General features: G+C 51.0%; 9 protein-coding genes across 9 annotated transcripts; 4 read left to right on the top strand and 5 right to left on the bottom strand.

Moving 5' to 3' along the window:
• Positions 1 to 1,983: 1,983 nt before the first annotated feature.
• Positions 1,984 to 2,281, top strand: VC83_06944 (uncharacterized protein; the record flags this gene model as incomplete). Its single annotated transcript, XM_024470524.1, has 2 exons — positions 1,984 to 2,139; positions 2,201 to 2,281. The coding sequence occupies 2 exons, from the start codon at positions 1,984 to 1,986 to the stop codon at positions 2,279 to 2,281; spliced, it is 237 nt and encodes a 78-aa protein (XP_024322219.1).
• Positions 2,282 to 2,691: 410 nt separating this feature from the next.
• Positions 2,692 to 4,251, top strand: VC83_06943 (uncharacterized protein; the record flags this gene model as incomplete). Its single annotated transcript, XM_024470523.1, has 3 exons — positions 2,692 to 3,055; positions 3,113 to 3,398; positions 3,451 to 4,251. 3 exons carry the CDS (start codon positions 2,692 to 2,694, stop codon positions 3,614 to 3,616), a joined length of 816 nt encoding a protein of 271 aa, XP_024322214.1. The 3' UTR covers positions 3,617 to 4,251.
• On the top strand, positions 4,252 to 5,872 carry IDH1 (isocitrate dehydrogenase (NAD(+)) idh1). Its single transcript, XM_024470522.1, has 4 exons — positions 4,252 to 4,346; positions 4,440 to 4,529; positions 4,591 to 5,537; positions 5,593 to 5,872. Exons 1-4 carry the CDS (start codon positions 4,314 to 4,316, stop codon positions 5,666 to 5,668), a joined length of 1,146 nt encoding a protein of 381 aa, XP_024322213.1. The 5' UTR covers positions 4,252 to 4,313; the 3' UTR covers positions 5,669 to 5,872.
• A 482-nt stretch (positions 5,873 to 6,354) lies between these two features.
• On the bottom strand, positions 6,355 to 8,640 carry SPS1 (putative protein serine/threonine kinase; the record flags this gene model as incomplete). The annotated part of the gene is made up of 4 exons (XM_024470521.1): positions 6,355 to 8,072; positions 8,123 to 8,439; positions 8,492 to 8,522; positions 8,577 to 8,640. The coding sequence occupies 4 exons, from the start codon at positions 8,638 to 8,640 to the stop codon at positions 6,355 to 6,357; spliced, it is 2,130 nt and encodes a 709-aa protein (XP_024322216.1).
• A 91-nt stretch (positions 8,641 to 8,731) lies between these two features.
• On the bottom strand, positions 8,732 to 9,073 carry VC83_06940 (uncharacterized protein; the record flags this gene model as incomplete). The annotated part of the gene is made up of 1 exon (XM_024470520.1): positions 8,732 to 9,073. The coding sequence occupies one exon, from the start codon at positions 9,071 to 9,073 to the stop codon at positions 8,732 to 8,734; it is 342 nt and encodes a 113-aa protein (XP_024322215.1).
• A 448-nt stretch (positions 9,074 to 9,521) lies between these two features.
• Positions 9,522 to 11,972, bottom strand: VC83_06939 (uncharacterized protein). The gene is made up of 2 exons (XM_024470519.1): positions 10,964 to 11,972; positions 9,522 to 10,909 (listed from the first exon to the last, which is right to left on the bottom strand). Exons 1-2 carry the CDS (start codon positions 11,526 to 11,528, stop codon positions 9,807 to 9,809), a joined length of 1,668 nt encoding a protein of 555 aa, XP_024322135.1. The 5' UTR covers positions 11,529 to 11,972; the 3' UTR covers positions 9,522 to 9,806.
• Positions 11,973 to 12,011: 39 nt separating this feature from the next.
• On the top strand, positions 12,012 to 18,151 carry ECM29 (proteasome component M29). The gene is made up of 5 exons (XM_024470518.1): positions 12,012 to 12,398; positions 12,461 to 12,507; positions 12,563 to 12,683; positions 12,729 to 14,009; positions 14,064 to 18,151. Exons 1-5 carry the CDS (start codon positions 12,234 to 12,236, stop codon positions 17,970 to 17,972), a joined length of 5,523 nt encoding a protein of 1,840 aa, XP_024322136.1. The 5' UTR covers positions 12,012 to 12,233; the 3' UTR covers positions 17,973 to 18,151.
• VC83_06937 (uncharacterized protein) lies at positions 18,148 to 20,967 on the bottom strand. The gene has a single exon (XM_024470517.1). It carries the CDS (start codon positions 19,907 to 19,909, stop codon positions 18,269 to 18,271), a length of 1,641 nt encoding a protein of 546 aa, XP_024322137.1. The 5' UTR covers positions 19,910 to 20,967; the 3' UTR covers positions 18,148 to 18,268.
• On the bottom strand, positions 20,968 to 26,430 carry VC83_06935 (uncharacterized protein). The gene is made up of 3 exons (XM_024470516.1): positions 26,148 to 26,430; positions 21,792 to 26,094; positions 20,968 to 21,738 (listed from the first exon to the last, which is right to left on the bottom strand). Exons 1-3 carry the CDS (start codon positions 26,378 to 26,380, stop codon positions 21,649 to 21,651), a joined length of 4,626 nt encoding a protein of 1,541 aa, XP_024322138.1. The 5' UTR covers positions 26,381 to 26,430; the 3' UTR covers positions 20,968 to 21,648.
• Between the last annotated feature and the right edge of the window lie 196 nt (positions 26,431 to 26,626).

Genomic DNA, 26,626 nt, shown 5'->3' with positions numbered 1-26,626 from the left:
GGTTTCCTGCGTTCTGGTGATTACAACAGTGTTGTATGGATCAAGGGCTAAGGTGTGAACTTCGTGCGGGATCTCACTCAACCTTCCAACGCGAGGTCTTAGAGAAAAAGGGGTTCTGTTGAGACGTGAACTCGATACAGCATTCTCCAAGACTAGCGGTATCTGTATCAAATGATATCAAACAGTCTCTACAGACCAAGGATCAAGGGCCAAAAATCTAGATCAAAAGCCGAGGCATGAACTTCCTGCACCATCTCACTCAGCCTCCCAACGCAGGGTCATACAGAAAAGGGATTCTGTTGGAGTCCCGACCTTCGTGCGGGATCTCAATGCAAGGTTTTGCTAAACGGATGGGAGTTATTGAGACGTGCACCGTGTGTAGGTGCTCCCAGGGCTGGCGTTTATTGTTGGAGGGGGTGACAGGTTGTGTATTGGTCGAGGGTAGAGGGACGATCAGCGAGATCTCACCGCAGGGTCTTTCTGAACTGCGTGTACAGGATCTCTCGAGGCTGGCGTTTGTTTTGTGGAGGGGTTGATGAGTGGTGTATTGACCAAGGGGTGGGGGGTGATCTTCGTGCGGGATCTCAGTGCAGGGTCATTCTAAATGGAGCGTATTATTGAGGGGCATTGAGACGGGAACTTCGTGCGGGATCTCCCAACACAAGGTCATAGAGGATGGGGGATTATTGTTTTCTCCGTGGGGCAGGGGGCGAATAAACGGCGTCTATGGCCCAAGGGTTGAGGCGTGAACCTTCGTGCAGGATCTCACTAAACCTTTACCCAACACAAGGTCTTCTGGAAAGGGGGGGTCTGTTCCTGAATGAACCTCAACATCCAGTTTATCCCCCTCCAGCCGTGTCACCGGTGTGGTGTGGGAGAGACGCGGGGTGGCTCAGCCAGGGGTCAACGTAACCAGGCTGTTGGCCTCCTCTCTACACCGAAACCACCATACCACCTGACTTCCCTTACTGAGTTGACTCAGGCACTTGCGACCTGATGATGGGATTCACATGTGTTTGAGACAGGAACTAACAAAAGAATTGAAGATAGTCACAAATCAAGGAGCACAATATTGGCCAACATGTCGAGGAGTCAGAAAACTCGAGTCTCGGGGTCGTTTGGCCCGCTGAATTCCAAGTCTGGTACTCGAGGCGTTCTCGGGAATGTGTTATTGATGCGGAGAACAAGTTTGTCTGTTCAACGCCGCCTTCCGTGTTGCTGTTATTGATGCGGGAGAACAAGTTGTCTATTCAGCCCAGTCGTGTTGTTGCCCAAACAGAGGACACTGCTGTTTCTGTTCAGCGCCGTGTCGCAACGACTGTTCATCCCACCACTCAACATGACTCGGCCTTTGTCCCAGTGTTATCGAAGTTTGGTACTCGATGGGTTCCTGCGTGGTGGCTGATGTAGAGAACAAGCTGTTCCGGACAGGTCCCCTGTTCCATGCGCCTTCTGTGCCTCATCCAACAATTGGTGAATTCTAGGCGGCGGCGACATCCACAAACCCGTCGGACCACTGTCCAAAGACAGGCTACTCGTGCCTCAAACAAGTCAGCGTTTCATTCCACGAAGCCGTGGTAATCGCCTCGAGTACCAAGAACAGCGCTGACCTCCTATCCCACAGCTCACTTCCAGCCCCAACACAGCCGACAGCTCCCCTCGATAATCCCCTACATTCCGTCCTTCACACCGCCAAAAAGCTACTCATCACCTGTCTTTGAGACCCTTCTGTCCCTTCCCCGGGTGCATCTGGTAACTGCCCTGCCAAAAAACCTCGCTTAGCCTCAGAATTTCCTAATCGGGGTATCAAAAGAATCCGGCTTAGCGCACCCCTCAACACACCACACTCCCAGCCAACCTTGGGACAAAGCCCCCACGCTCGATAGCGTGCGATGGTCGATCGTGGATGAGAGCCTTTCCTAGCTTGTCATTTTTAGTCTTTATCATGCATCGATCACTGCAAGGCAGAGTACGTGTCCCATGATGCCTCTCGGCTTGTATGGGCTTGTTCTACGGTTGATGGGCTACAAGGAGAGTTCGTGTGCAGGGGGCCGCGACCCAGAGCTCATTCATAGACGCACGCCACTACTGAATAGAGGGTGTGGTTCTGTCGATATCCGTTTGTTCGGGTCCAAAGAGGTATGTTGTAAGAAATGTTGTTCGGGCTCCTGTCGGATTTTCTTGATGCTGATGCGCCCAGGGGCCTCTTGGGGTCAGTACGACTCCTCACCTACCATCCTACCTGCCGTTGTTCCAGAGCGTCTCCGAGCAGATCTTTTGATATGTCCCTTGCTCGTCGCTAGGGGGCTTCCCTGTATCTGCTTTATGTTGCAGCCGATCAGCATCTGTGTCTGCCTCGATGGAATGTGCACTACCTGTGCTGTGAGGGGCGTATTGAAGGATGGGTTGGAAATCGACAAAGCACGATCCATGGCACACATCGCCCGCCCATTCCTCGGTCTTCAGTCGCCCTTCATTCTTTCAAACAGTCACACATTGCCATGACCATTGCCACGCTGTCGAGAAATGCATATAAGGACTCGACATCTCCTCCAGTTTCGGCTTCCCTGCATCACATCAAACATCTCCACTTCTAACAACCAAACAACAATTCAATCTGTCACTGCGTGACAGGCAAATATTCATATCCAAAAGCAACAGTCCATCGATACCGCACCACCACCCGATACCATGAAGTATCTCGCAACCCTCTGTGTCGCCGCCCTCGTGGCCGGTGTCAACTCCGCCGCCATCGCCGCTGCCGAGCCATTCTGCTGGCGCCTCGGCCAGCCCTGCGACAAAGTCAAGCGAGCCGCCGAAGCCTTCGCCGAAGCCTTCGACGAGCCCATTGCCGAAGCCGAAGCATTCGACGAGCCCATTGCCGAAGCCGAAGCTTCCGCCTTCTGCTGGCGTCCAGGCCAGATATGCGAAAAGGCCAAGCGCGCTGCTCTGGCTCTCGCCCATACCGTCGCTGATGCCAACCCCGAGGCCGAGGCCTTCTTTGACAAGCTCGCCATCGACGAGGCGTTCCCAGAGCCGGAGGCTGTCGCTGATGGTATGTCTGCCCCTTTCCCTTCATCTTCAATAGAGACCAATACTGACATATCTGCAGCTGAAATCGCCGACAAAGTCAAGCGCGAGGCTGAGGCAGAGGCTTTCTGCTGGCGTCCAGGGCAGCCATGTGGCAAGGTCAAGCGCGCGGCTGATGCTATTGCTTCTGCCCTCGCCGAGCCCGCCCCCGAGCCATTCTGCCAGCGTCCTGGTCAGCTATGCGGCAAAGTCAAGCGTGATGCTGAGGCCGTTGCTGAGGCTTTCTGCTGGCGCCCCGGGCAGCCATGCGGCAAGGCCAAGCGTGAGGCAAATGCCCTTGCGGAGGCTGCTGCAGAGGCTCTTGAGTTGTAGGCTCACCATGTTTCCTTGTGCATTGACTGATACTAACTGTCTTCCCAGCGGCGGTTTGGAAAAGGAACAGAATTCCAAGAGAATTTTTCGGCCGCCTCATTACACCACTACTGCTATTTTCCCCACCGATCCACGGCTATTTCATCATTTTCATGAAGAGCAGCCTTACGACTGCCGCAAAGTCGACCCCAACTGCGTGACCGTTGAAGCTTGATCTTCCACTCATACCGTAAACCTACGGATATATTTTCGCAGTCTCATGCGCAAGGTCGTTTTATTTCTTTCGCTCCATCATCCGCCGCGCCAGGCTTCTGATGCTTAATTGAGGGAGCGTGTGCATGTCGGCCCAAACCTCGAAATTAAAGTGGCTGACTTTATTATACATGGGTGGCCTCGCAAGAGCACGCTAATTGTTGGTTTAACTTGTAGTAAACTGTTTTTTTAGTATTGGGACGCAAAATTCTGTTATCTAAAGAGCCATATACATGGGCATATAGATTGAAGTCTATAATTGACCTGCCTGGCTCCATTGCTCTTTTCTTCTCAAGTTGAAAATGATAATTGTGAACTGTGACTATTTTGACATAAACGAATAAATAAGCTTACCTTGGTGTGGATGTTTAAATTGATGCTTATTATTTTATATGATTTACTCTCACTTTTCTCTCCGTTATCACATTTCTCGAGAAATGTGGATTGCCTTCAAAAATGGACGAAAGGAACGTTGCTGCGCTAAGAAATTTACGCCAAGGAGTTTACGACAGACGCCGACCCCAACACGTGACGATTTCTCCAACTACTAAGCGACTGCGGGATATCCAAAGGCTGTAACTACTTTTCACGCGGTCATCCGGATCAAGAGATTGCCAGTTCAACATTCCTACCCAAACTCTCTCTCTACCACCTGCGACATGCTGTCCCGAAGCTCTGCTCGCTCGGCGCAAGTAAGCAAATCCGATTTCTGCCCTTCAACCATTGGCAATGGCGCGAAAATCGCGCAAATCAACTTCTGTCGCTAACGTCTCGTCTCTTATCAGGGCCTTTTGAGGAACGCCACTTCCGCGTCGTCGAGCACCTCTGCTGAGATCCGCAGGTCTTTCGCAAGCGTGCAGAGTGATATCTTCAAGGTACTAGAAGCCGATCCCTACGTCGTCAAAGGGTCGTTTGCTTACCAATTCACTCCACCAGCCTACCAAGTATGGTTCCAAATACACAGTTACCCTCATCCCAGGTGATGGTATCGGAGCGGAGATCACAGAGTCCGTGAAGACCGTCTTCAAGGCCGACAACGTCCCCATTGAGTGGGAGCAAGTCGATGTCTCCGGCCTCGAGTCCGGAGCAAAGCACTCCGAGGAGCTCTTCCGCGAGTCCATCGCCTCCCTGAAGCGCAATAAGATCGGCCTCAAGGGCATCCTGCACACCCCCGTCGAGCGCTCCGGCCACCAGTCCTTCAACGTCGCTCTCCGCCAGGAGCTCGACATCTACGCCTCGGTCGTCCTCATCAAGAACATCCCCGGCTACGAGACCCGCCACAAGAACGTCGACTTCGCCATCATCCGCGAGAACACCGAGGGCGAGTACTCCGGCCTAGAGCACCAGTCCGTCCCCGGCGTCGTGGAGTCGCTCAAGATCATCACCCGCGCCAAGTCCGAGCGCATCGCCAAGTTCGCCTTCAGCTTCGCCCTCGCAAACAACCGCAAGAAGGTCACCTGCATCCACAAGGCCAACATCATGAAGCTGGCCGATGGTCTCTTCCGCAACACCTTCAACGCCGTCGCCAAGGACTTCCCCACCCTCGAGTCTAGCGACATGATCGTCGACAACGCTTCCATGCAGTGTGTCTCCCGCCCACAGCAATTCGACGTCATGGTCATGCCCAACCTTTACGGAGGCATCTTGTCCAACGTCGGCGCTGCCCTCGTTGGTGGCCCTGGTATCGTCCCAGGTTGCAACATGGGTCGTGATGTCGCTGTCTTCGAGCCCGGATGCCGTCACGTCGGTCTTGATATCAAGGGCAAGGACCAGGCTAACCCAACTGCCATGTTGCTCTCCGGCGCTATGCTGCTGAGACACCTTGGCCTTGATGAGCACGCCAACCGCATCTCCAAGGCGGTGTACGATGTTATTGCTGCAGGGTATGTTTCACTTCCCCCTTCTTATTTACCACACTCTTGCTAACACTCTCCCCAGACAAGTCCGCACCCGCGACATGGGCGGTAACAGCACCACGAACGAGTTCACCCGCGCGGTCCTCGATAAGATGTAAAGTGGCTTGAGGCCATTGCGGGAACGACAGTGAGAGTGTATATATAGAATCGTTTGATGCGTTTAGAGATAGACCGTACAAGCGATACACCTTTGGGAAATGAATAAGGGGTGGGGGGTACGTGATGGAGAGGTGGTCTGGGGGTTTGGATGGGCGAGATTGGTCATATAAGAACATACACAATAAACCTTTCTTGAACACCCACTCGCGTTTTTTTATGGTGTAGTTTGTGAGGGGATGTGCTGTTTTTGCCGTAAAAACACTCCGAAGATATGCGAGTGTCACAGTCACGCTCCATATTAAACCACGACAGATATGCATATAGCAAGATCAAAATCAAACGAGCCGCTAAGTTCTTCATTGTCTACTTTCCTCATGTCTCAAGTCTTGATTTCCCATCTACTTCATCCCAACCCCTCCCCCATCTCTAAAAAACGCACCAAGGTCTCCATTCCCAATCCAACATAACAAAAAAAAGGGGGGAGGAGAAGAGTGCCCCAACAATGCGAATCCGTCAACACACATGGCCAAAATGCCCTCGACGCCCATAACGCCCTTCCCGACGCCAAACCCAGCCCCATCCAACTATCCCACCCCTACCCAGCCCATTCCCATTTCTAACCATCATATCACAAGCATAGCCATCATCACGGGTATTCATAAACCACCCCCCCCCCCAAGCCCCATCACAACACCTCCTCCTCCTCCAACGGCTCCACCCTCACCAAAACCTCCTCTAACAACCCCTCCAAAAAAACATCCACCTCCTTCCCCATCCCCACCCTCTCCTCCCGATCAATCCGATCAATCTCCTTAAACTGATTCGCAATCTTAAACACCAACCTCCTAATCCTCTCATGCCCCGCCTGCACCCTCTGCGTCTTCGGCGTCGCGATCGGACTCCCCGCGGCGCTCCGATGCAGCCACCGCTGCAGATGCACCTCGCGCCGCTTGAGCGCCTCTTCCAGCGCCGGGAAGATGACGTGGTTCAGCGCGTCGAGCTCGCCGTCTGAGGATTCGGGAGCGGGGGAGGGGAAGGTTGGGGGGGTGTCGCACCGGAGGCTGTCGACGGATTGCTTGTTGAGGAGTTTGGAGGGGAGGGCGAGGGCGCGCTGGATGAGCTCAGGCTGTTGCTGCTGTCGCGGCGGGGGGATGTTTTGGAGTTGAGGAGGGTTGTAGGCGGTGGGGGATAGGGGTTGCGGTTTAGAGGTTGCGGGGCCGGGTTGTGGTTGGTTCGTGAAGTTGTGGAGTGGCTTTGCGCCGCCGCCGCGGAAAGGGGGGATTTCGGGGAGCTTCATCGGGGTTAGGCGGGGGAGTGGCTGTTGGCCGGTTGGTCGTGGTGGGGGGGAGGGTTGGTGTTGTGCGTTGAGGTGTAGCTGTGGTGGTTGCGGTGGCTGCAGCACGATATTGCGCGGTGGTGGAGTTGGTGGCTGCGGGGACGATGTTGCGCCTAGGTTTAGGAAAACCATATCCTTGCGCAGCTGCTCGCGCAATGACTCGTCGTAATCCGGTGAATCGGTCGCCTCTGATGGTGCTACGGATGCTGTCCGCGGCGTTTGTGGAAACTGCGGTGACGGTTTTATTGGGGACGGAGGTAATGGGACTTTGGACGGTGATTGCTGCGGCATCGGTGGTACGGGGCGTCGCTGTGGCGAAACTTGCCTCCCACCTTGGACCTGTGCCTTCACCGTATCCACGCTGGAAATATACCCAGAGTCCTTCATTTTTGTTGGTGATCGTTCGCGTGGTCTCTCTGCGTAGTCATCGACCGATTCCGAGGACCTTGAAGACCTAGCATTTGTAGCAGACTCTCCCATAGCGCCGAGACCAAATCGACTGCCCCCTTTCCCGCCAGCAGGCCGGACAGTACCGAAATCCCACAAGTCTTCACTCTCCTGGCTCATTTGTTGAGGTTGGTCCCACTCCTCGTCAGAGTCTTCCGCGTCGCTCTTGTGATTCATTGCCCATCGCTCATGACGTTCAATGAGTTCCGTAAGGTAGGAAGTCTTCTTCGCTCGGCGTACAAATGGGTGCTTCAATAAGTCTCTTGCCGAGGGCCGATCCCTCGGGTCTCGCTGTAAACACAGCTCAACAAACTCCTTGAACGCCTTCGTGAAGTTGCCCTCAAGCTTTGGCGGAGGGTTCTTTGGGATCAAGAACAGAACCTTCATAGGATGAATATCGGAATATGGCGGTTCCCCGTTCGCTAACTCCAACGCAGTAATCCCCAGAGACCAAATATCCGCCTTATGATCGTACCCAGATTGCTTGATAACTTCCGGAGCCATCCAGAATGGCGTGCCAACAAACGTATTCTTCTTCGTCATAGTGGCCGAGAGCTGCCCCGAAACGCCGAAATCTGCCAGCTTTACCTGTCCGTTCGAACCCAGAAGGACGTTGGCCGCTGTGGTATAAAATTAGCCATTATCTCAACCTTCAGCATGAAATCCCCACCCTTGATATCTCTATGCAGCTTCTTATCTCCATGCAGATAGTCCAGCCCCATCAGCAGCTCCCGTATGATAATCGATATGTACTCCTCCTGTATCGCGCCCGGCTTCATTAAGTCCGCACAACTCCCGCCCGAACAGAACTCCATTATGATCCATAAATCCGAACCCCTGAGATATGAGCCGTGGTACTGTGTGACGTAGGGTGAGTGGAGCTCCGACAGAATCGAGATCTCCTGTATGATATCCTCGACCTCATCTTCGGCATTTTCGACATCGATGACCTTGATAGCGACGGACTGGCCGGTGCGTCTGTCTACACTTCTTGGGACTTAGCAAATATAATTTATACTAAATCGGAGGGGCAACTAACCCTTTGTAGACTTTGCCAAAGCTCCCACCGCCTGGAGATAGTCAGCAACGAGCTTCAAAAAGCATAATTAGCTATGCTTCCGTACCAATGCAATTCTGCTTCGTGTAGAGAGTCTCAGGATCGACCGAGCCTCCCATGCCGCTGGTCATCTTTGCAGATCAAAGTTTTTCTCTCGATTTTGTGTCTAGGGAATTTAGAATTCCCTGTTGTGGAGCTTTTTGTGTAACTCTAGCGATTTCCTTATCTGAAGGGGAGCTGGGTACTGGGTTCGCCTTGCTTCCTGCTGTATTCCCTCAGGCTCGGTCGCAGCTGGTATCTTTTTTCGTTCTTGACGCGTCGAAATCGCGTATTGGACGTGGAATATATCGTTCTCGGGGGCGGTATAGCAAAGCCCAAAGAAAGTCGGTCGTCGTTGGTATCTTGGGCAGACTTGCAGCGGACAGACAGACAGATGCGCCTTGTCTTGCCGCGATCAGAGAGAACAAGGAAGGAAGGAGCTACACATTCGCTGGAGAACCACTTGAAACAAAAGTCAAAGAGAGAGTGTAAAGGAGTGTAAAGGTAAACAATCATCCAGGGCATCTACTAAACTATACCGGCGTATGTTTGGGTATACAAGTGGGATTTAGCTGAAGGTGCAAGTTGACGCAACGTGGTGGGTTTTCGTGCATCGGAGTTGAAACGCTTAAGCGTGGCATTCCCCACTGGCGTTTCGATATTCTGGGCTTATGAGTACGACTGTAAATCGGTTGGAAATCCCGTAAATCCTCTGCGATCGATGGTTTAAAATGCACGATTGGCATTTTTTACGTTTTTACTTTATTTGTTGTGGTAAATATACCATGTCCATTGTGTTGGCTGGGCAGTTTTGTTTACTTTTGGGTTGAGGGACGAGTGAGACGGATTCGTGGTATTGTGTTAGGGATAAGACGTGGGTTCCGGGAGGGCATGTGTTTCATCGTTGACTGCTTCTGTTGTTGCTATACCCCAATCTATGATTTACGACTCCTTTAGATTTTTTGGAGATAATGTATATTACTACTTCTGCCTCTTGTGCCTATATGAGCATCTGTTTCTGTTGAAATCCGCGCCTTCAGCTACTCTCCACTGCTCGGAGTCAGGTCTGGTTCAGGTATGGCCATCACCATTCTTCCCTCTATGACATGAACTATCTCACTGTTTTCTCCTCCATTCTAGATCTAGACCGTGATCATTAACTCAAGCCAAACGCCCCCTATCACACCCATCCATCCATCCATTCATAAACCCCACGAAAATGCCCTTATCTCATCTAACCCAACCCTCACACACCCCACTAACCCTCTAAATACTCCACCATGACTGTCCCATTCTTCAGGCCCGAATCGGCGATCGGCTGGTCCAGGATCTCAATGAGGTCGCCACCCATGCTCTTCTTGAGCTCGAACGCGACGCCGACCTTGCCATCAATTGGGTCCGACTTAAGCCATTCGTAGATCCTCCGCACGGGATCCGCGACGTTGAAGCGGCGCACGACGCGGCCGCCGGAGTGCTTGAACTGGATGCGCGTAGTGGTGACTGGGTCAGGGGTAGGTTCCGTATGGGGCTGATCAGATGGTATGCTTGCAAATGCAGCGTTAACCTCTTCGTTGACGTCTTCCATTTCCTCGTCCTGGGCTTCTGGTTCTTCCTCCTCTTTCCCTTTGCCCTTGCTGATGTCGCCGATGCTTTTGGTCAGATCATCGGGATCGTGGTGCTTTCTTTCGGTGTCGGCACCATTCGATAGGCTGTTCTGGAGTGCTAGATCCATCATCTGCTGCTCGGTGAGTTTTTCGACTTCCATGGATGGAGGCTTCTCGGCCTTTCGCCTGGCGACTGGGTTTTTGACCGTGACGTCCAAGCTGTAGCGGTCAAGGAATTCGTGGAGTTGCATTAGAAAATCCATGGACTTGGGAGCCGGTGGACCAGACCAGACCTTCAGCTGCTCGCCCGTACGAGGGTCGACAATGGCGATGTGTGGGTACGCATTTTGGTCCTCGTGTTGCTGAAAGTAGTACTGGATGTATTGCTGCCCAGCCGGGTCATCCTTGGAATACTGCATGAAGATGAAGTTCTCCTTGACAGTCTCTTTGATTCCCTCATGCTTCCAAATATCACGATTAAGAGCCTGACAGTCGAAAACGGCAGAGTCCTGGATATTGACCAGAATCCACTTCTCCTCCTCTTTTCCCAGATCACGCGCATCGTCCCAAGAAAGTCGTGAGATAAGCTCAAATGGAGGACGGAAGAGTTCTGCAAGTCTAGCAGCTTTCGTAGATGTCTCTGATTGACCCCCTGTGGCAGCAGCCAGACCTTCTCTATGCGCCGCAGGTCCAGCATCGGCATTTTCCCATATCGAAGATGAAGATGCGTATTGGTTGAAAACGCTAGGCCTCCCTCCTGGATGGGGTTAGTGAAATGAAATGGCCGTTATCCCTTCATGCATCAACTTACTTGGTCTCGCCATGGCCGCCCTTTGACGCATCTGCTGGAGGACGTTGCTCTGCATATCTTCTGAGCCCCAGTCCGCACCTGGCCCGACCAGTGTCTCGGTTGTTCTTGCAATAGGGGCTCTCACGCCATCTGCATCAAAGTCTCCACCCATATCACCCCCAGCGTACATCTCTTCTTGGAGCCTTCGTGCCATAGCTTCATCGTCTTCGTACGCAGAGATTTGTGGAGCCGTCGTTGAAGTTGGAGCCGGCGGTGTATGCGTTTCCACGATATCATCATCGGTTTCGTCCATTGCATTGTCGTCGCTGTCGGAGTCTAGGTGGACGACTCCATGTTCGTCTTCGTGACCCCCAGACGTACTCCTCGCTGGAGGGCGACTAGATGCAGCAGCTGGAGCAGGTGGTATATGTTGAGATTCCTCGTTCGCGGCAGATGCCAGCTCGGGTGAGTCGAAGAACAGCTGTATCGCTTGGTTTGGGTTGCTATCGGAAAGGTTCAAGAAGTGTCGTGCAACCTGGGGAGTTGCGCCAGTGATGGCGCAGAAATCCCCCACTGCCTCGTCCATGACGCCTACCAAGCGATGAAATTCTCGGGATAGAGTTGAGGCAAAAAAGATTATATTTCTCGTCGATGGAAGGGATGAAAGGCAGTGGTGTTGTTGACAAACGTAACGGCGCGAGGTTGTGTGGATTTATGGTTCGTTTGTAGTGGCGGACTATCGTGCTAAGTGCAGATAGGTCCAAGGTGCCTCGCCCCGCCGAAAACTGGTATTTGGTCGAAAATATGAACTTTCCAGACGAGCTGTGTCTGAATGAATTTGCCGGGCCCTGGTAAGGCAAGGTATAGATTGGGAGAAATATGTAGATCGTTTTTCGCTGTCGATGATAGCTAATGTAAGGTGATGCGATAGCCAACGGACCTGGCCACCAACGTCGTGGGCTTTGGAAGTTCCTGGATAAGCCCTCCAGTGACGTCGGGTCGGATTATAATATTCCCGGCGTCATGTCTTAAGTACACGCATTACCGTAACCGCCTGCTCGTTCGCCGACTACGAGATAGGAATAGTAAGGTTTGTGGCGAAGAAGGATAGGCAGACCTAGAATTACGAGTCTCCTTCAAACTACATTATACGGAGAGTAGTTCTCTCATTCTTTATTTCACTTTACTCCATCTTACACACTCGATTGCTTCCCCTGAAGCGATGGTTTTTTGAGTTCAACGCGTGTCTTTATAATCATTGCCATATCCGAGCAGTGGCGAGCGAGGCATAATGGCATCGTCCGCCCCATCCGAAGCCCGCGAGCTAGAGCTCGTTGGAAAAGTTGAGATGAGGATAGCTCTTGCCAAGGATGAGAAGCTTGAATCGGTTCTGAAGGTGTATCTTCCTCCCGTGCTTCTAAAGCTTGGAAGTGAACACCAAGCAGTACGAAACAAGGTAATGTTTTTTGGGCTTATTAATATTTCCTATCTGATGTCCACTTATTGACCTGTGTGTAGGTTATTGCAACTTGCCAGCATATCAAAATTAGACTCTCGGGAGACCAGTGAGTTTTTGTTTGTGGCGGCAGGGTTACCATACTCCTAGCTAACAGCACGCAGAAATGTTGTCCTGCCAGTTGCAGCACTGCTGCAGCAGTATAAAGACAACCCGGAGTCGTCCATGATACGGCATTTTGACTTGCTCTTCATCCAGCAGAGTATTGGCAAGCTCTCCCCAACTGTCCGTCGTCTTTACTGGCCATTAGAATTTAACTGACAGAAGTAGGAACAAATTGATCTACTGCCAATCCTGCTGCACGGGATCGCCAAAGATGCTGGCAAGCCTACTTGTACCACAGTTTTTAATCTCTTCTTACGTCTGTTGCCACAGATGATGCTGCCGGTAAGAGGGAGCAAGGAAGACGACGAACTTCGTACCAAGCTAGGCCTTGACGAACATCCAGAAGATGCGGAGTTTGTTGCTTCCTGGTTCGGAAAGCTTGTTTTATTCAATCCAGCCAAATCTCTTGCAGGCTCCGGTGGAGGAAGCATTGCCAGTACTGGTCTATCCGCCGACGACTATGCCTTTCTCACTCAGAATGGAAAAGAGGATACTTGGAATCCTAAAGCCCAAGAAGGTCTTAACGTAACAGAGACCAAAATAACCGCTCTAAAATTTCTCACTAGCGGAGCATTCAAAGACCCAGAGCGTTTTATCCCAGCAGTATTTGCAGCTGCGGACACCAACTCACGGATTTCTAGTTTCGGAGAAGATTTACTTAAACGAAGCACGGTGTCGTTAGAAGACAAGTCTGTAATTAGCAAGCTTTTCGATATATATATGTCTTCGAAGCCGGCACTTCAGACACGCATCCTCGCGTTGATGGCAAAATCTTCTGCGTCAACAACATATCCTGATAAGATTGTCCGAATTGTTCAGGGTAGCATCCAACCGGCCATGCCTGATGCTCCTCCTGTGCAAGGACTGGAAGCCTTGAAATTGCGGAACGCAATGTTCAACTTCATGAATTGGGTTTCTAGAATGGGTTCACCGGATGATTTAAAGCGCGCCGCTCCGTCTATTATAACCTTCCTTCGCTCTTTCATTGAAGAACAAGGCTGGCCAGTGCCCAACAGTCGGTCTTCTGATGAAGTGGCTCTTCGAGCATTGGCATATGAGACCCTTGGCTCAATGGCAAAGACGGTACCATCGACCGTCCTTGAACCTGGGCTTGATCTCATTCGTTGGCTGTTTCGGTCTCTGACTGAAGAAAAGTCGTCTGAAAGCATTTTCATTAGCATTGAAGGGGCATTGGCAAGTCTGTTAAATGCGTTTTCTGGCCCATTGGACCCTTCGCTGCGAGACGAACTTCGGTTACTGTTGCTTTCTTATATGTTACAAGAGAAAGATGACACAATCGTACGCAGCGCCAAGTTTGTGACTGTACGCTGGGCAAATCGCTGCCTTGAGTATAGCGATGTTGTGGGGAGATGGGTCGATATCCTCGCTCTGGGAAGCTCTGCGGAGGAAAGAAGCGACGTGCTCGAAGAGGGCAATAAAGGCTTGGTAAGTTGCCTTCCCTTTCTAGAAGCGAATTTAAATATAACTAACATAACGCAGGATCCATATTGGTACCGTCTGCTCAATCTATCAGAAGGGACGAATGACCTCGTTCTTCCAAATTGGGGAGAGCTTGTCAGAGTATTCTTTACAAGTCAAACTCTCATGAAAAACTCCCATATCGCCAACACTATGCTCACTGGCATGGATATCGACAGCGTCTCCGTCTTCGGCAACTTCTCAGGGAACAGAATAAACGCCTTCCATCATGCTGTGGCTTACTGCCGCCGAATGCTTCTAATAGGAGCCACGCAGCAAGGAAAGGATATTGGCAGCGAGGCAGATTGGGAACGCCAGCTCAATGTGTTACTCCGAACAGATAAATCATCGCGACAGTTAGTCAAAGATCATATGAAAACTATAAGCCATGAAGACTTGGGCATCTTTTTTACTGCGGCATTTGAAGGAATGCTATGGAAGCATGGTAAAGGGCTCGAAGACTGCGGAGAGTCACTTGTTGAACTGGGAGCTTTAGCACCTCAGGCGTGTCTATCCGAACTCGCCACTCGAGCCTCTGAGTTATTACCAGCCATCGCTTCCAACGACGTTGCAACAAGGCAGACTGCGGCCCAGGGTCTAGGCATGCTAGGAGCTCATCCGTCGAATGAAGCAGATCAATTGAACAAAATCCTAGAAACGCTTATCCAATCTATTAAGCTTTGGGATTCAGCAGTTGGAGCAGGGGCAAATAAGGTTCACGGTTCAACAATTGCCCTCTCGTACCTTCTGAGTCGCTCTATCTTCTACGGACGCATTGCGGATGTTGATGTAGCATTGATAGATGAAGCTGTCGCGCAAATTCTGAACATGGCCAGCAGTGCAACTGATGCCAGCAATAAAGAAGCTGCATTTATAGCCATTGGCCTACTTAGCACCGTGGATTTGGTAACTGAGGCCCGACTTGAGGCCTCTCCTTATGATGCAGTTGCAATCATCAAGGTGCTGACAACAGAAGCAAAGAAAGGAAATGGGAAGGCAATCTCAGCTCTCGGTAGATTTGCCCTGATCTTTGATGAGAGCACACTTGAGACTCCAGAATCACCGCTCGCTATAATACTGAAAGGTTTGTATGAATTGCACGAGCTGAGACAAGCTGAAGTTCATTTCACAGTCGGCGAGGCGCTGGCAGTAGCTTCAACAGGATGGGAATCTGACTCTTTGATTCTTACCTTGGACGTCGAAGCAAACTACAAGGGCCCAACAAGATCGTCTACATTGGAAGGTGTAGTCGGAAAAATCTTGAAAGACTGCAAAAATACCAAGCCCTCGTTGAAGAAAGCTTCTGGGATTTGGCTTTTTTCTTTAATCCAATACTGCGGACACCTTCAAGAGATCCAAAGCCGACTACGAGAGTGCCAAGCAGCATTTATGGGGCTATTATCAGCACGAGATGACCTCGTCCAAGAAACCGCATCACGGGGGCTGAGTCTTGTGTATGAACAAGGTGATAGGGACCTTCGAGAACGTCTTGTTGCCGATTTGGTGGCATCGTTTACCGGAACCTCAACAAAAATTAAAGTCGAGGAAGACACAGAGCTTTTCGAACCCGGGGCCTTGCCGACCGGGAATGGCGAATCTGTCACTTCTTATAAAGATATCATGTCGCTTGCTGCCGAAGTTGGAGACCAGAGTCTCGTTTACAAGTTTATGTCTTTGGCTTCTAATGCCGCAACATGGTCGACAAGAGCTGCCTTTGGAAGATTTGGTCTGAGCAGTATCTTGTCTGAATCTGCAGTTGACCCAAAGCTGTATCCTAAGCTATTTAGGTACCGCTTTGATCCAAACCCGAACGTGCAGCGATCCATGAACGACATCTGGAATGCCCTTGTCAAATCGCCCACGGTTGTTATCGACGAGTACTTTGATGCAATCATGGATGACCTGCTGAAGAATATCCTGGGTAAAGAATGGCGTATAAGGGAAGCAAGTTGCGCCGCTATTGCCGACTTGGTTCAAGGGCGACAGTTTGAAAAGTACGAGAAATACCTGGCCCAAATCTGGGAAGTCGCTTTCAAGGTTCTCGACGATATCAAAGGATCCGTTAGAAAGGCGGCCGAGAAGTTGTGCCAAGTCCTCACTGGGATTCTCGTACGGCAGCTTGAAGCTGGGACATCCTCTAAGAATGCCCAAGTTATGCTGAAAGAGGTCATGCCCTTCCTATTCTCAACGCGGGGTCTTGAAAGCCCGTCAAATGAGGTTCAGAAATTTGCATACGATACCGTTTTGAAGCTTGTAAAGAGCGGTGGGAAAACGCTACTGCCATTTATCCCCAGTCTCATCGAGCAAATATTGGGCCTTTTGAGCACACTAGAGCCAGATATCATCAACTATCTTCACATGAACGCTGCGAAGTACGATACCACGCAAGAGAAGATTGACGAGGCCCGTAGTACTGCTATTTCGCATTCACCAATGATGGAGGCCATCGAACGATGCTTGGATCACCTTGACGATAAGACAATGAAAGACCTGGTGCCTCACCTGGAAAATGTCATCAAGACAGCTGTTGGCATGCCATCAAAGGTTGGGTGCAGTGGCGTTCTAGTTAGTCTTGCGACCAGGCACTCTTTCGTATTTAAGCCCCATGCAGATATCTTTTTGAAAGATATTGAAAAGGCCGTTCGCGACCGGAATTCCACTGTCAGCGCAGCATACGCCCGAGCTGCAGGCTACCTAGCTCGGCTTGGTTCGAACCAGCAAATTCTAAAACTCGCAACTTACTCAAAGAATATATACTTCGCTGCCGAAGATGAAGCTCACCGGCAGGTATCTGCAGACATCATATACGCTATGTCTAAATTTGCGACAGACCGGTTTAATGCACTCGCAACTGAGTTCCTACCCTTCGTTTTCATGGCTAGGCATGACTTTGACGAGCATGTTAGAGATCAATTTACTAAAACTTGGGATGAGAATGTCGGCGGTTCTCGCGCTGTCCTTCTATATCTACAGGAGATTACCGACATCGCAGTCGAGCGTCTCGATTCGCCGAAATGGACTATCAAGCATACTGCCGCCCTTACTATAGCAGATGTTGTAACCTCTGCCGGCACAGATATCAGCATCCCACACTCCGCAGCTATATGGCCTGCGCTCGAAAGTGCCCTTGCGGTTAAAACTTTCGATGGCAAAGAGAAGGTCTTGACTAGTTTTGTCAAGTTTTCACAGGCCAGTAAGACGTTTTGGTCGAAGGATCCAAAAATCACTGGGCAAATGACAAAGATCGCAATCCGAGAGGCGAAACGAAATAACGATGCATATCGCCCTCATGCTTTCCTTGCCCTAGGCGAATATGCCGAGGCGAGAACAGATACGGACCTCTTCATCGAGGTGCACGATGTCATTTGGCCATGGCTCGAAAAGGCCATTAGCGACGATAAAATGGACGTTGATGACAAGGACGACAAGAAAGCTAGCTCCTTAGATACGCTCACGATCACCAACGGTGTCTCGGCCTTAATACGTGCTGTGAACACGAAATCAGGAGTTGTGGAGAATACACTCTCTCACCTCCGGCAACTGCTCGAGCGAATAAAGGCAGTCTTTGCAAGCCAGAAATCAAGCATAAATGCTCGCGTGGCCCTCTATGAGCGCTCTAAACTCAAGTTCTCCGCCCTGGCTAAAGGTACACCGCAAGCTGCAGACAACTATGCTCTTGCGGCGGGCTATTTCTCGTTGCTGGAAGTGCCGTCTGGTGTGGGCAGCGAGGTGGCGAGGACAAAGCGCGCGGAGGCTGCGGAAGCAGTGATTGATGCGGTTGTTGCAGGCGTGTTTGGGCAGGATCAGGCAGGGAGAGTAGGGTTGAGAGAGGACTTTGGGAAGCAGCTCCGTGAGGCCTCTGCGAATGAGCGCGCGCTAGGGGTGAAGAGGGTGCTGCAGAGCTGTTCTGAGAAGTTGAGCAAGATCTAGCGGTTTTTCAGACCCCCGGGTGTTGTGAAGGGGAGGGAGCAGGAGATTCATGCTTGCATTTAGACTCTAGATAGAAGATGCGATGCCTTCAGTGTGGCTTTGAGCGAAATATTTATAAACTAAACTCCAGCTTTTGTGACAGCTAGTTATAGCAAACCGTGAGTAGTATCTACGCCCGCTTCATAAAACTATTGTAGGGCTAAAATAATTTGTTCTGCAATTGCATTCCAAGATCAGAAAAGATTGCCATATATAGGCCGTCAACTTCATCATAATCACTATTCGCACACCAACCCTCAAAGACCCCCAATCCCACTCTCCCACCAATACTTTCCTTGATACCACCCAATATCAACATGCGCCCACGTCCACCACCCATACCCCTTCGGCCCCAACCCGAGCCATCGAAACGGGCTCACTATAATCGGCTCATACAACCATGTCCCGCCCGCCGACATATCATTCATGAACAGCGGCGCCGTCGCATACAGCCACATGTACCCAAAAACCCCATTCCCCGTCCTTCTCGCCCACACCGGCAGCCGCTCGATCCAAGGCCGGAGCACCGCGCAGAACGAGGTCTGCACCACCACCGCCACGAGCTGCAGCAGGAAGTACGCGAACTGGCGCTGTGGATGCGTGGGGAGGACTTGCACGAAGCTGCCGGTGGCGTGCATGGCGCCTGATATTATGAAGGCGATGGTAATTCCGACGAGTTGCGACGCGATGCCATTGCTAGGCAGCCAGCCTTTGCGAATGAGGTAATTCGTCGGCGCGGTGAAGCCGGCACGAAAGGTTTGGTGCCACCAGGTGCCCCAGAAGCCGGAGAGTCCTTTGTGGAGGATGGCGGAGGGGTAGCCCCATGTTGTGACGTACATCCAGGGTTCGCCCCGGATTCCAAGGACTCTGGGCCCGAGGAGAAGGGAGGCGACCATGGGGATTAGAAGGGCGTGGAAGTGGATGAAAGTTACTAGCGCGAGGTTGAGGGTGTTGCGGCGGATTCGGGTGATGAGGAAAGGTGAGAGACCTTCGAGGTATGCGGGAGCTTGAAGAGACTCGTCGCCGGTACGGTAAAAGGGGTCGTGGATGATCTGAAACTTGCAAAGGTCTAGGATGAGATAGCAGAGTATGAACCTGGATATCGCATAACGTGCCAGCGCCTCGCGAGTTCGAAAGCATTGGTATCCAGTCCTGCTTGTCAGGCTTCTATTAGACTCTGAGAGGGTCTCGCCGAGTGAGGCAGCAACATCTTCTGGGAGGGCTGGATTGGTAGGAATAGAGAAGTTCCATCCCCGCCCACGGAAACTGAATATCAAATCCAGCACCCAAGCCAGGCGTTCTCCAAAAACATGAGGGTATGGTTGCCAGAAGTATTCCCACTCCGCGTTCGAGTCTTTGGTTTCTGCCAGGTTCTTTTCTGTCGTAGGCAGAGCGGTATCATGGCCTTTTTGTTGTTTCAGAGAATGTCCATTCCCATTCATCTTATTTCCAATTGTCTCGGGTCTTTCCTGGGTCGTACCACCAGAGGCAGCCCGAATACCATTCTGTAACGCCTTACGTCGGCGCTCGAGGCGCGCAGCCGTAAACTGGGGACGCCCAAAGATCAACCACATCGTGCTCCATATTATAACATATACCGATGCAACGCCAGAGACGTAAGAAACAGCTGGGTCCAGGGAAATCCGATGACGGATATTGGAAACCTCAACTGCAATGACGGCAAACCAAACCGACCATCGTAACTGGTATAAGAAGCGGTTTTGTCGGTGGTCTATGATGAGGAAACCAGCTAGGAGGGCGAAGCTGAAGAACACTTGTGGGAATAAAAGGGGACGCTTGATGCCCGACGCGATGGCATTGTCATACTGAAGACGCAGGTATTCCAAGGTCCCATGCTGAGAGGGAATGCGCGGTTGAGAATTCGCCATGCTGCACATGGGCAAGGAGGATATCCAAAAAGGAATGCACTCGAATAAGGAGGATATCCAGCAAGAACTACACTCGAAATAGGAGGTTACCACAGCAAGGAGGTGCTTATTACAAAAGGAGAGGACAACTTGGAATGCAAAAACTGAGAAACGCGGGGCTCCAGTTTCTCAAGCTAAAGAAAGGACAGTCAGCATAGAAGCAAGGTAACACCAGCTGCAGCAGAAGTCACACTCGCACGGCGCGTAGACTGTAGAGCTGTAGAGCTGTGTGGCACTGGAATCTGAGGTCTCGAAGACAGTCTTTGCCAAAACAGGCAACAGTCAGTACGGAAGCAAGGTAACGCCAGCTGCAGCAGAAGTGCACAGCGCGTGAAGCTGTGTAGCTATGTAGCTGTGGGATCTGAGGCCTCCAAGACGACACCACAGGTCATATAAAGTGAGACAGTAAAGCACTCTCCGGCCACTGATTTGGACCCAAAGCGCCCCCAATACTCGGAGAGTCCTATGTAACCAGAGTGAGAAGCGCCAATACAATTGGTTTCTCACACTGCCTGAGTTATCAATATACAGACTCATAATCTGCCTGAATGGACGTATCGCTTGGGGCCGCCTAGGGGCCAGGGCTCAATGTTAATACGTGATCACCCAGTAGCGGCCAATCATTCGGAGACATATCGCTCCTCCCGGAGATCCAAGCTCACATGAGGCTGCAAGATATATCGAATTAGGCCTCTGCCTCCAATAATCGCTCGGATACCAACCACGACATCGACAACAATAACACAATCCCTTGCATGAGCTTACGCCACAGCTCACCCCAACACAGCACGGCAGTCATCGGAGTGACAGCTGTTAGTGTGTGATCGCCCAATTGAGCTGTTTATTGCCGTCCTGCAGGTGCAAGGTGATAGATGGATATCACAGCAGCTCTTAGAAATTTGGCAGGATGAGTACGGGACGAGGCTGATTGCTAGCCTTGCAGATGTTGGCGACGTCAGAAAACTTTTTTTAGCGCGCCGTGGCGTCATGGGAAATATCACTACTTTGAGAAGACCAAATAACAAAAGTAATAGATAATTTTGCATATTGAAATACTGCAATTTATTCTTAAAGACTGGGGAGAATAGATAAATATAAAAAAAACCCCAAGTTTCAAATTTGAGGAAGCCCGCAATCGAAATGACTTCTCCCAAAATAAAAAATATGCCCATGTGCCTCATTACCACAAAACAGCAAAAAATGATTGAGGACTCCTCAAGAGAGCACTCGGGATTTGAGCCCGAGGCGGGGCTCGAACCCGCGACCTTGAGATGATCTCATATCCTAAGGATAGGAAGTAAGAGTCACACGCTCTACCGATTGAGCTACCCAGGCGGGTTTGGTTGAAGATCGGAAGGTTAAGACCGACTATGTGCCGGGGCAGGCAGCGAGGCTTGTGGGTGGCTATGAGCAAGGTGAAAACTCAGGTGGAAAACTTAGGTGGATGCCTGGGATGTGCGGGTGCTGGGAGCGGTTGGTGGGTCGGCCGGGTTGGTTATGAGGTGGGTGGCCGAGTGGGAAAAGAGCGTGCCGGGGCCGAGCGAAAACCAAGAACACGAAAAAGAGATATAGGCTTTTGGAAACAGCGGTAGTAGATTCGTATCCCATTTGCATCTGAAAACTCCAGTCCCTCCAAAAAAATCGCGTAGTCCTTCCAATGCACTGTTTCGAGCTATATTCCACCTCCTGCCCCATCACTCACTCCACTTTCATTTCTCTTGCAACTTCGAGACGGCATACTGCGCAGCGTCGTGATATAGATCGATGAAGCATCCCGCAGACCAGGCCTGAGTCGGAGACTAAACCATATTAGCGTACACTCTCATATAAATATCCGTCCATTACAACTCACCGAATCAGCACAGAAACTCCCATTCTTATTCGTCAGCTCCGTCAGCCCAGCCCACTCGCTCTCAACAATGGCCTTCTTGGACTCTGCCAGCCTGCGCGTCACCTGCTGGAAAGCCTCCGTTCGCCCTTCAGGCGTGTCCCTGCGCTTCAGGTCAAAGGCAAGTAGCGCCCTCAGGAAGAATCCCGTCGGCCACAGCCATTCCGGGCCTTGGTGGTAATTGCGTCCCTTTGATGTCGCTTTGTCTGTTGAATCTTCGGAGTTGTGGTAATCGGGTCGGTAATTCAGATCCGAGGGGTCCAATGTAGCCATACCCGTTGGCCCACGCAGCGCCTTGTCAGCGATGAAGAGGGCACCCAATGCGTGTTTGTCGTCAAAGAGATCTGGTGCGACGGTCATGGCGATGGGGAAGTTGGGCCGGAGTTGGTAGTCCTCGTATTCCTTTCCAGACTTGTAGAGATCCTTGTAAATGCCGCGACGGTTGATAATGGCTGGGTTGACATCATACTTCGCATCCTCTTCCGACGAAGCGGGAACATAGTAGCATCGTTCGAAGTTGTCGCGGATCTTGCTCGCCCAATCGGCGAAGGAAATTTCTTTGGTAGAGGCATTGTTCGTCTTGACGCCACTGTAATTGTATTTTCCTTCCTTGTGAAGTTCTGATACCCACTTCAGTGTGCTGTATAATAGTCCAGTAATTTCGACAGCAGCACCGTCACGAGGAGTACCGGGGACGCCCTTAGTCCCAGCCCGTTCACTCTCGCCCATCTTGTCCATCCAGGTCCCGCAGTTGTCCTGGCTCCCACCAAATATGATACCAGTGTCCCAGTTGACACTGATATCAATCTGGAATCCCTCGGGCTTCATCTGCATGTCGAGCTTTGGGCCGGCATTAGCTTCTCTAAATGATATGCCGCTGGCGTGTCTTTCGAATATTTCCTGGATGATATCTTCCAAAGTTGAAGTTGCGGAATACGCTCTTGCATCATCTGATTCGAAGTATGTGTCATCGTAAGGCAAGAACCTCCGCGGCACCTTCTCCTTCAATAGGTCAAGGCCGTTGGGCACAATCTTCGTATAGTCCTGGATGGTCTGCAAGAAGAACCAGACCGAATCACGAGAGTTGTAGCGGGGCAGGTTACCACTGCTAAGAAGGTTCGGAATCATGCCGTGCTTGACGACACTAGCAAAGGCAATGATATGCTCGCGAGCTTCCGCATAACGGCCCGTTCCCAAAAAGAGGCCTCTCGCGGATATAAAAACATCTCGTCCCCAGCATCTTGCCCACTCGACGGCAAAATGCGGCAGTCCAGCTGCAAGAGAGGGCACTGCTCGCTTCGGGTAGAGGGAGGCAGACTTGACGAAGCCCGTCTGCTGCACACTGACCATCGCAAGGCTCTTCATGAACCACTGTCCCTTCTGCACGTTCTCGCTCATGAGTTCAACACCCCTGTCAAATCCTGCAGAGTAAACAGTCTTGATTATCAGTCCGAAATAACGTGGTAATAAAAAGCTGGGGAGATTTCTAATCGCATCAAAACGTTCCTGGAGCCATAAGGCTGGGGCCTGTAGGCGTTCAAACCCCTCCTCTTTGGACTTCCGCTGCAGACGCCCAACTGTATAGTCTAAGGCCCATTGGCCGCTCCTTAGATGCTGCGCGAGCGGGTGTGCAAGATCGTTCTCATCGATGACCTTCTTCAACACGCTCCACCAACCTTCGAGGCCTGCGTAGACTAGTTTTCCGTGGCTGGGAATGTCGTAAACGCCATCCTTTCCATTGCTGGAATCCATTTCTTCGGCTTCGCATCTGTACATGATGAAGTTGAGATCCACGAGATCAACCTTGGAGAAGGCTTCTTTCGCTCCTGAAGTGACATGTGTGTCAAGACCAGATGCATGCTCTGCTGCCGGGATCCATGTCTCAAAGAGCGCGATGCTCCCAGGCGGGAACTTATCTCCCATAGTAATAACGGTCTCATCGTCCTTAGATTCCATGTTGATTCCAGGAACGCTAGTGACCTTGCTAGGCAGCCCCTTGAGATATTGTTTGTCTCCCAATGCAGCATCACGGGCCTCTTCCGAATCATCAACCTCGAGCATCCAGCTTCCAAGATGTTTAGCCTGGGTCCCTGTGAGATGAACAGGACTAAACGCTCCGTTGCCATTTTTGTAGCCAGGGAACGCAGTGTGAGCAATCAAGAAATATCCTTTTCTCGACTCGGGATGTACTCTATGCACGGTAACGTATTGGTCATCATGGTGAATATGCGTCTCCTCGTATCCATCCAAGCCCATTAAGATATGAATGTCGTTCAGGAGTTTCCTGACACCTCCAATACCACCTTCTTCATCCTTAATATCGACTGGCTTCTCGGATGATGACGAGGTATATAGTCGCGTCTCGTGGACTAGGTCGATAATCTTTGGGTATATTTCATCATAACCGAAAACACTGCCAGTTGCGCTTGCACACATATATACCAAGGCTGCGTTTGGTAGTGTGTCGCGAGCCTCTCTTTTTTGTGCTGGGACTTCATTGTCGTGCGTGCAGTCCATAAACAAGGCATGGACTGGGGTCTGCTTGATCTTTCGGACAATTTCTGTCGGATCCTCACCCGATGATGTATCATTGCCAGAGATCTCATCAACCTCGAAACTGCCTATGGGGCGACCACCATGGCGATGGACCAGTCGGCTCAACTCGCCAGTATTCCAAGCCTGCATAGCTTCTCGGATGAGACCATTGATACCGAGGCGTTTGACAAAGACATAATCCATCTCCTCTGAACCAGTGAACAGTTCGGCGACAACAAATAAGTTAGGACGAACACGGCGTGCCTCATCGAGGAGATACTCAGCGACATGAAGAGGAGTAGAGTGTGCATTATCGATTCGGAAACCGGTAAAATACTTCGCCATGAGCCTCGTATACTTCCCCATGTACTCCCATAAATAAGGGGAATCCTTGGGGCTGTCACCATATTTTAATTTGACGCAGTCACCCCAAACAATGACCTCTCGTCTGAGATAGGCCCGGGATTTTGGTCCAGCATTGTCCACCAGGGCATTTGCTGCCCATATCCATCCGTTGTTCACAAGAGCCAGGTCTTCCTGCTTGTGTTTCTTGGTGGTGTCATTCTGAGGAAGCCTGGTGAAGTAAGACTCGATGAGTGGGTTTTTATCGTTGATAGGACCAAGCTTTGGTCCATGGTCATCCAGGCGTACATATTTAACGCGGTTGAAGATCTGCTCCAGAACTTCTGCAATATCTTCGTCATATTCTTTGTAATATGGTAGGTTTACCTCTTCCAAAATTTTAGAGATATGATTCCGCACCTCGTCGCTATCAGCGGCATTGCCGTTGGACTTTCCATGCAATTCTGTCAACAAAGCAGCAGCAATGGCTGGATCCATCTTTCGTCTATAGCGTTCTCCCAACCGGTCGGTCCCCAGCATAGCTTTCTCAGTGATAAACTTAGCATGCTCCTTATGCGAAGCATCTTTGCTCCCAAATCCCTCGGCGGGGACCTTGACATTCCCAGATACCCATGCGTCCACAGCTGCATTGACATCTCTTTTAACATCAATGGCATAGTACTCCCATAATTTAAGGCTGTCAATGACCTTGGTTTTAATGCCATCCATGATCAACAGCAAGTCCTCGACGGTCTTAATATCCGTCGGCAGCCCCAGCTTCTCCAATTCGCTGCCGAACTTTAGCAGTTCTGTGTCGAGTTTGAGTGCTGACTCTAGCCACGGGGCAGTAGACATATTGTATCCCACTTCTGGGTGCTCTTGAAGCCATTCACTGTTATCGGCAGTATGGTTCCAAACCACATCGGTCAGGCCCAATAGCCCATGCTCTTTCTCCATAACATCGACCAGTTGAGCAATATCCTTCTCACCCCCAGGAAAACATTCGGGGTCCCATCCTAGCTGGTTTGCTATGCTATATGGCGAATTTGAGTTCCCTCTTCCTTGTAGAGGTGTGAAATGAATCATGTTATAGCCGCGTCCGCTGATACCGCGCAGGTGTTTTTGCCAATCTGTTGGATATTTCCCCATGAATTTTGATATGACAGATATTATTGACAGGGCAGCCATTGGGAGCTGTTTATCTCCCAGACTGAGAAGTGGGGCGACATCGATGTAGTAGAGAGGAGTTTTCGTCGGTTCTGATTCTGATGGGGTTGAACCTGCGCCGTCGAGATCTGGTAATGGAGAGTATGTCGTATAAAAAGCGAACGAGCCAGATGATTGAATCGGGATGTCAATCTCTAGTGTGCGGTTGAAGTCTGGTTCCAGCCTGATGATGTGTTGGGAATAAACAATTTCATGGGGCCGCATTGAGAGACTTACTTGAATTCCCTGAAGGCATCCCGCCTGAATGGCTCTGCTGGTGCATTGATGTTGACCCATAAGCTCCCATGCCTGCATATGGAAGAAGTGCCCTCGATGGCAAAGCGTACAACGATTGGCGCTGCGAACTTTGGCTCGAGGTAAATGTATCCTCCAGGTACGTCTGGGGATCCGTCGTCAAGAAGCGGGAGGAGATAGACCTCGTTCGCAGCCTTCGATGCGCTCGGTGCCATGGTGATTATGAGATTGCCTGAACCAGCAAACGTCTGAGTGGAGGGGGGGGGGGGGGGGTGAGAATATATGGGAAGAACAGCTATAGGACCAGGTGCGGGGGGCTGATTGGTGATGACAGGCTGCATGTAAGCAAAGGATGACGGACGCTTTTCACCAGTGCTCTCAAGAAGTCAATTGCTTGATCTCTAACGCTGTACGAGAGAAAAAAGACGCGGATGGAGGGAAACTGGGAGCTCGACTGATGT

This window comes from Pseudogymnoascus destructans (genome assembly GCF_001641265.1).
Source record: "Pseudogymnoascus destructans isolate 20631-21 unplaced genomic scaffold scaffold_17, whole genome shotgun sequence".
Taxonomy (NCBI): Eukaryota; Fungi; Ascomycota; class Leotiomycetes; order Thelebolales; family Thelebolaceae; genus Pseudogymnoascus; species Pseudogymnoascus destructans.
This window is presented reverse-complemented; position numbering and strand designations above follow the sequence as displayed.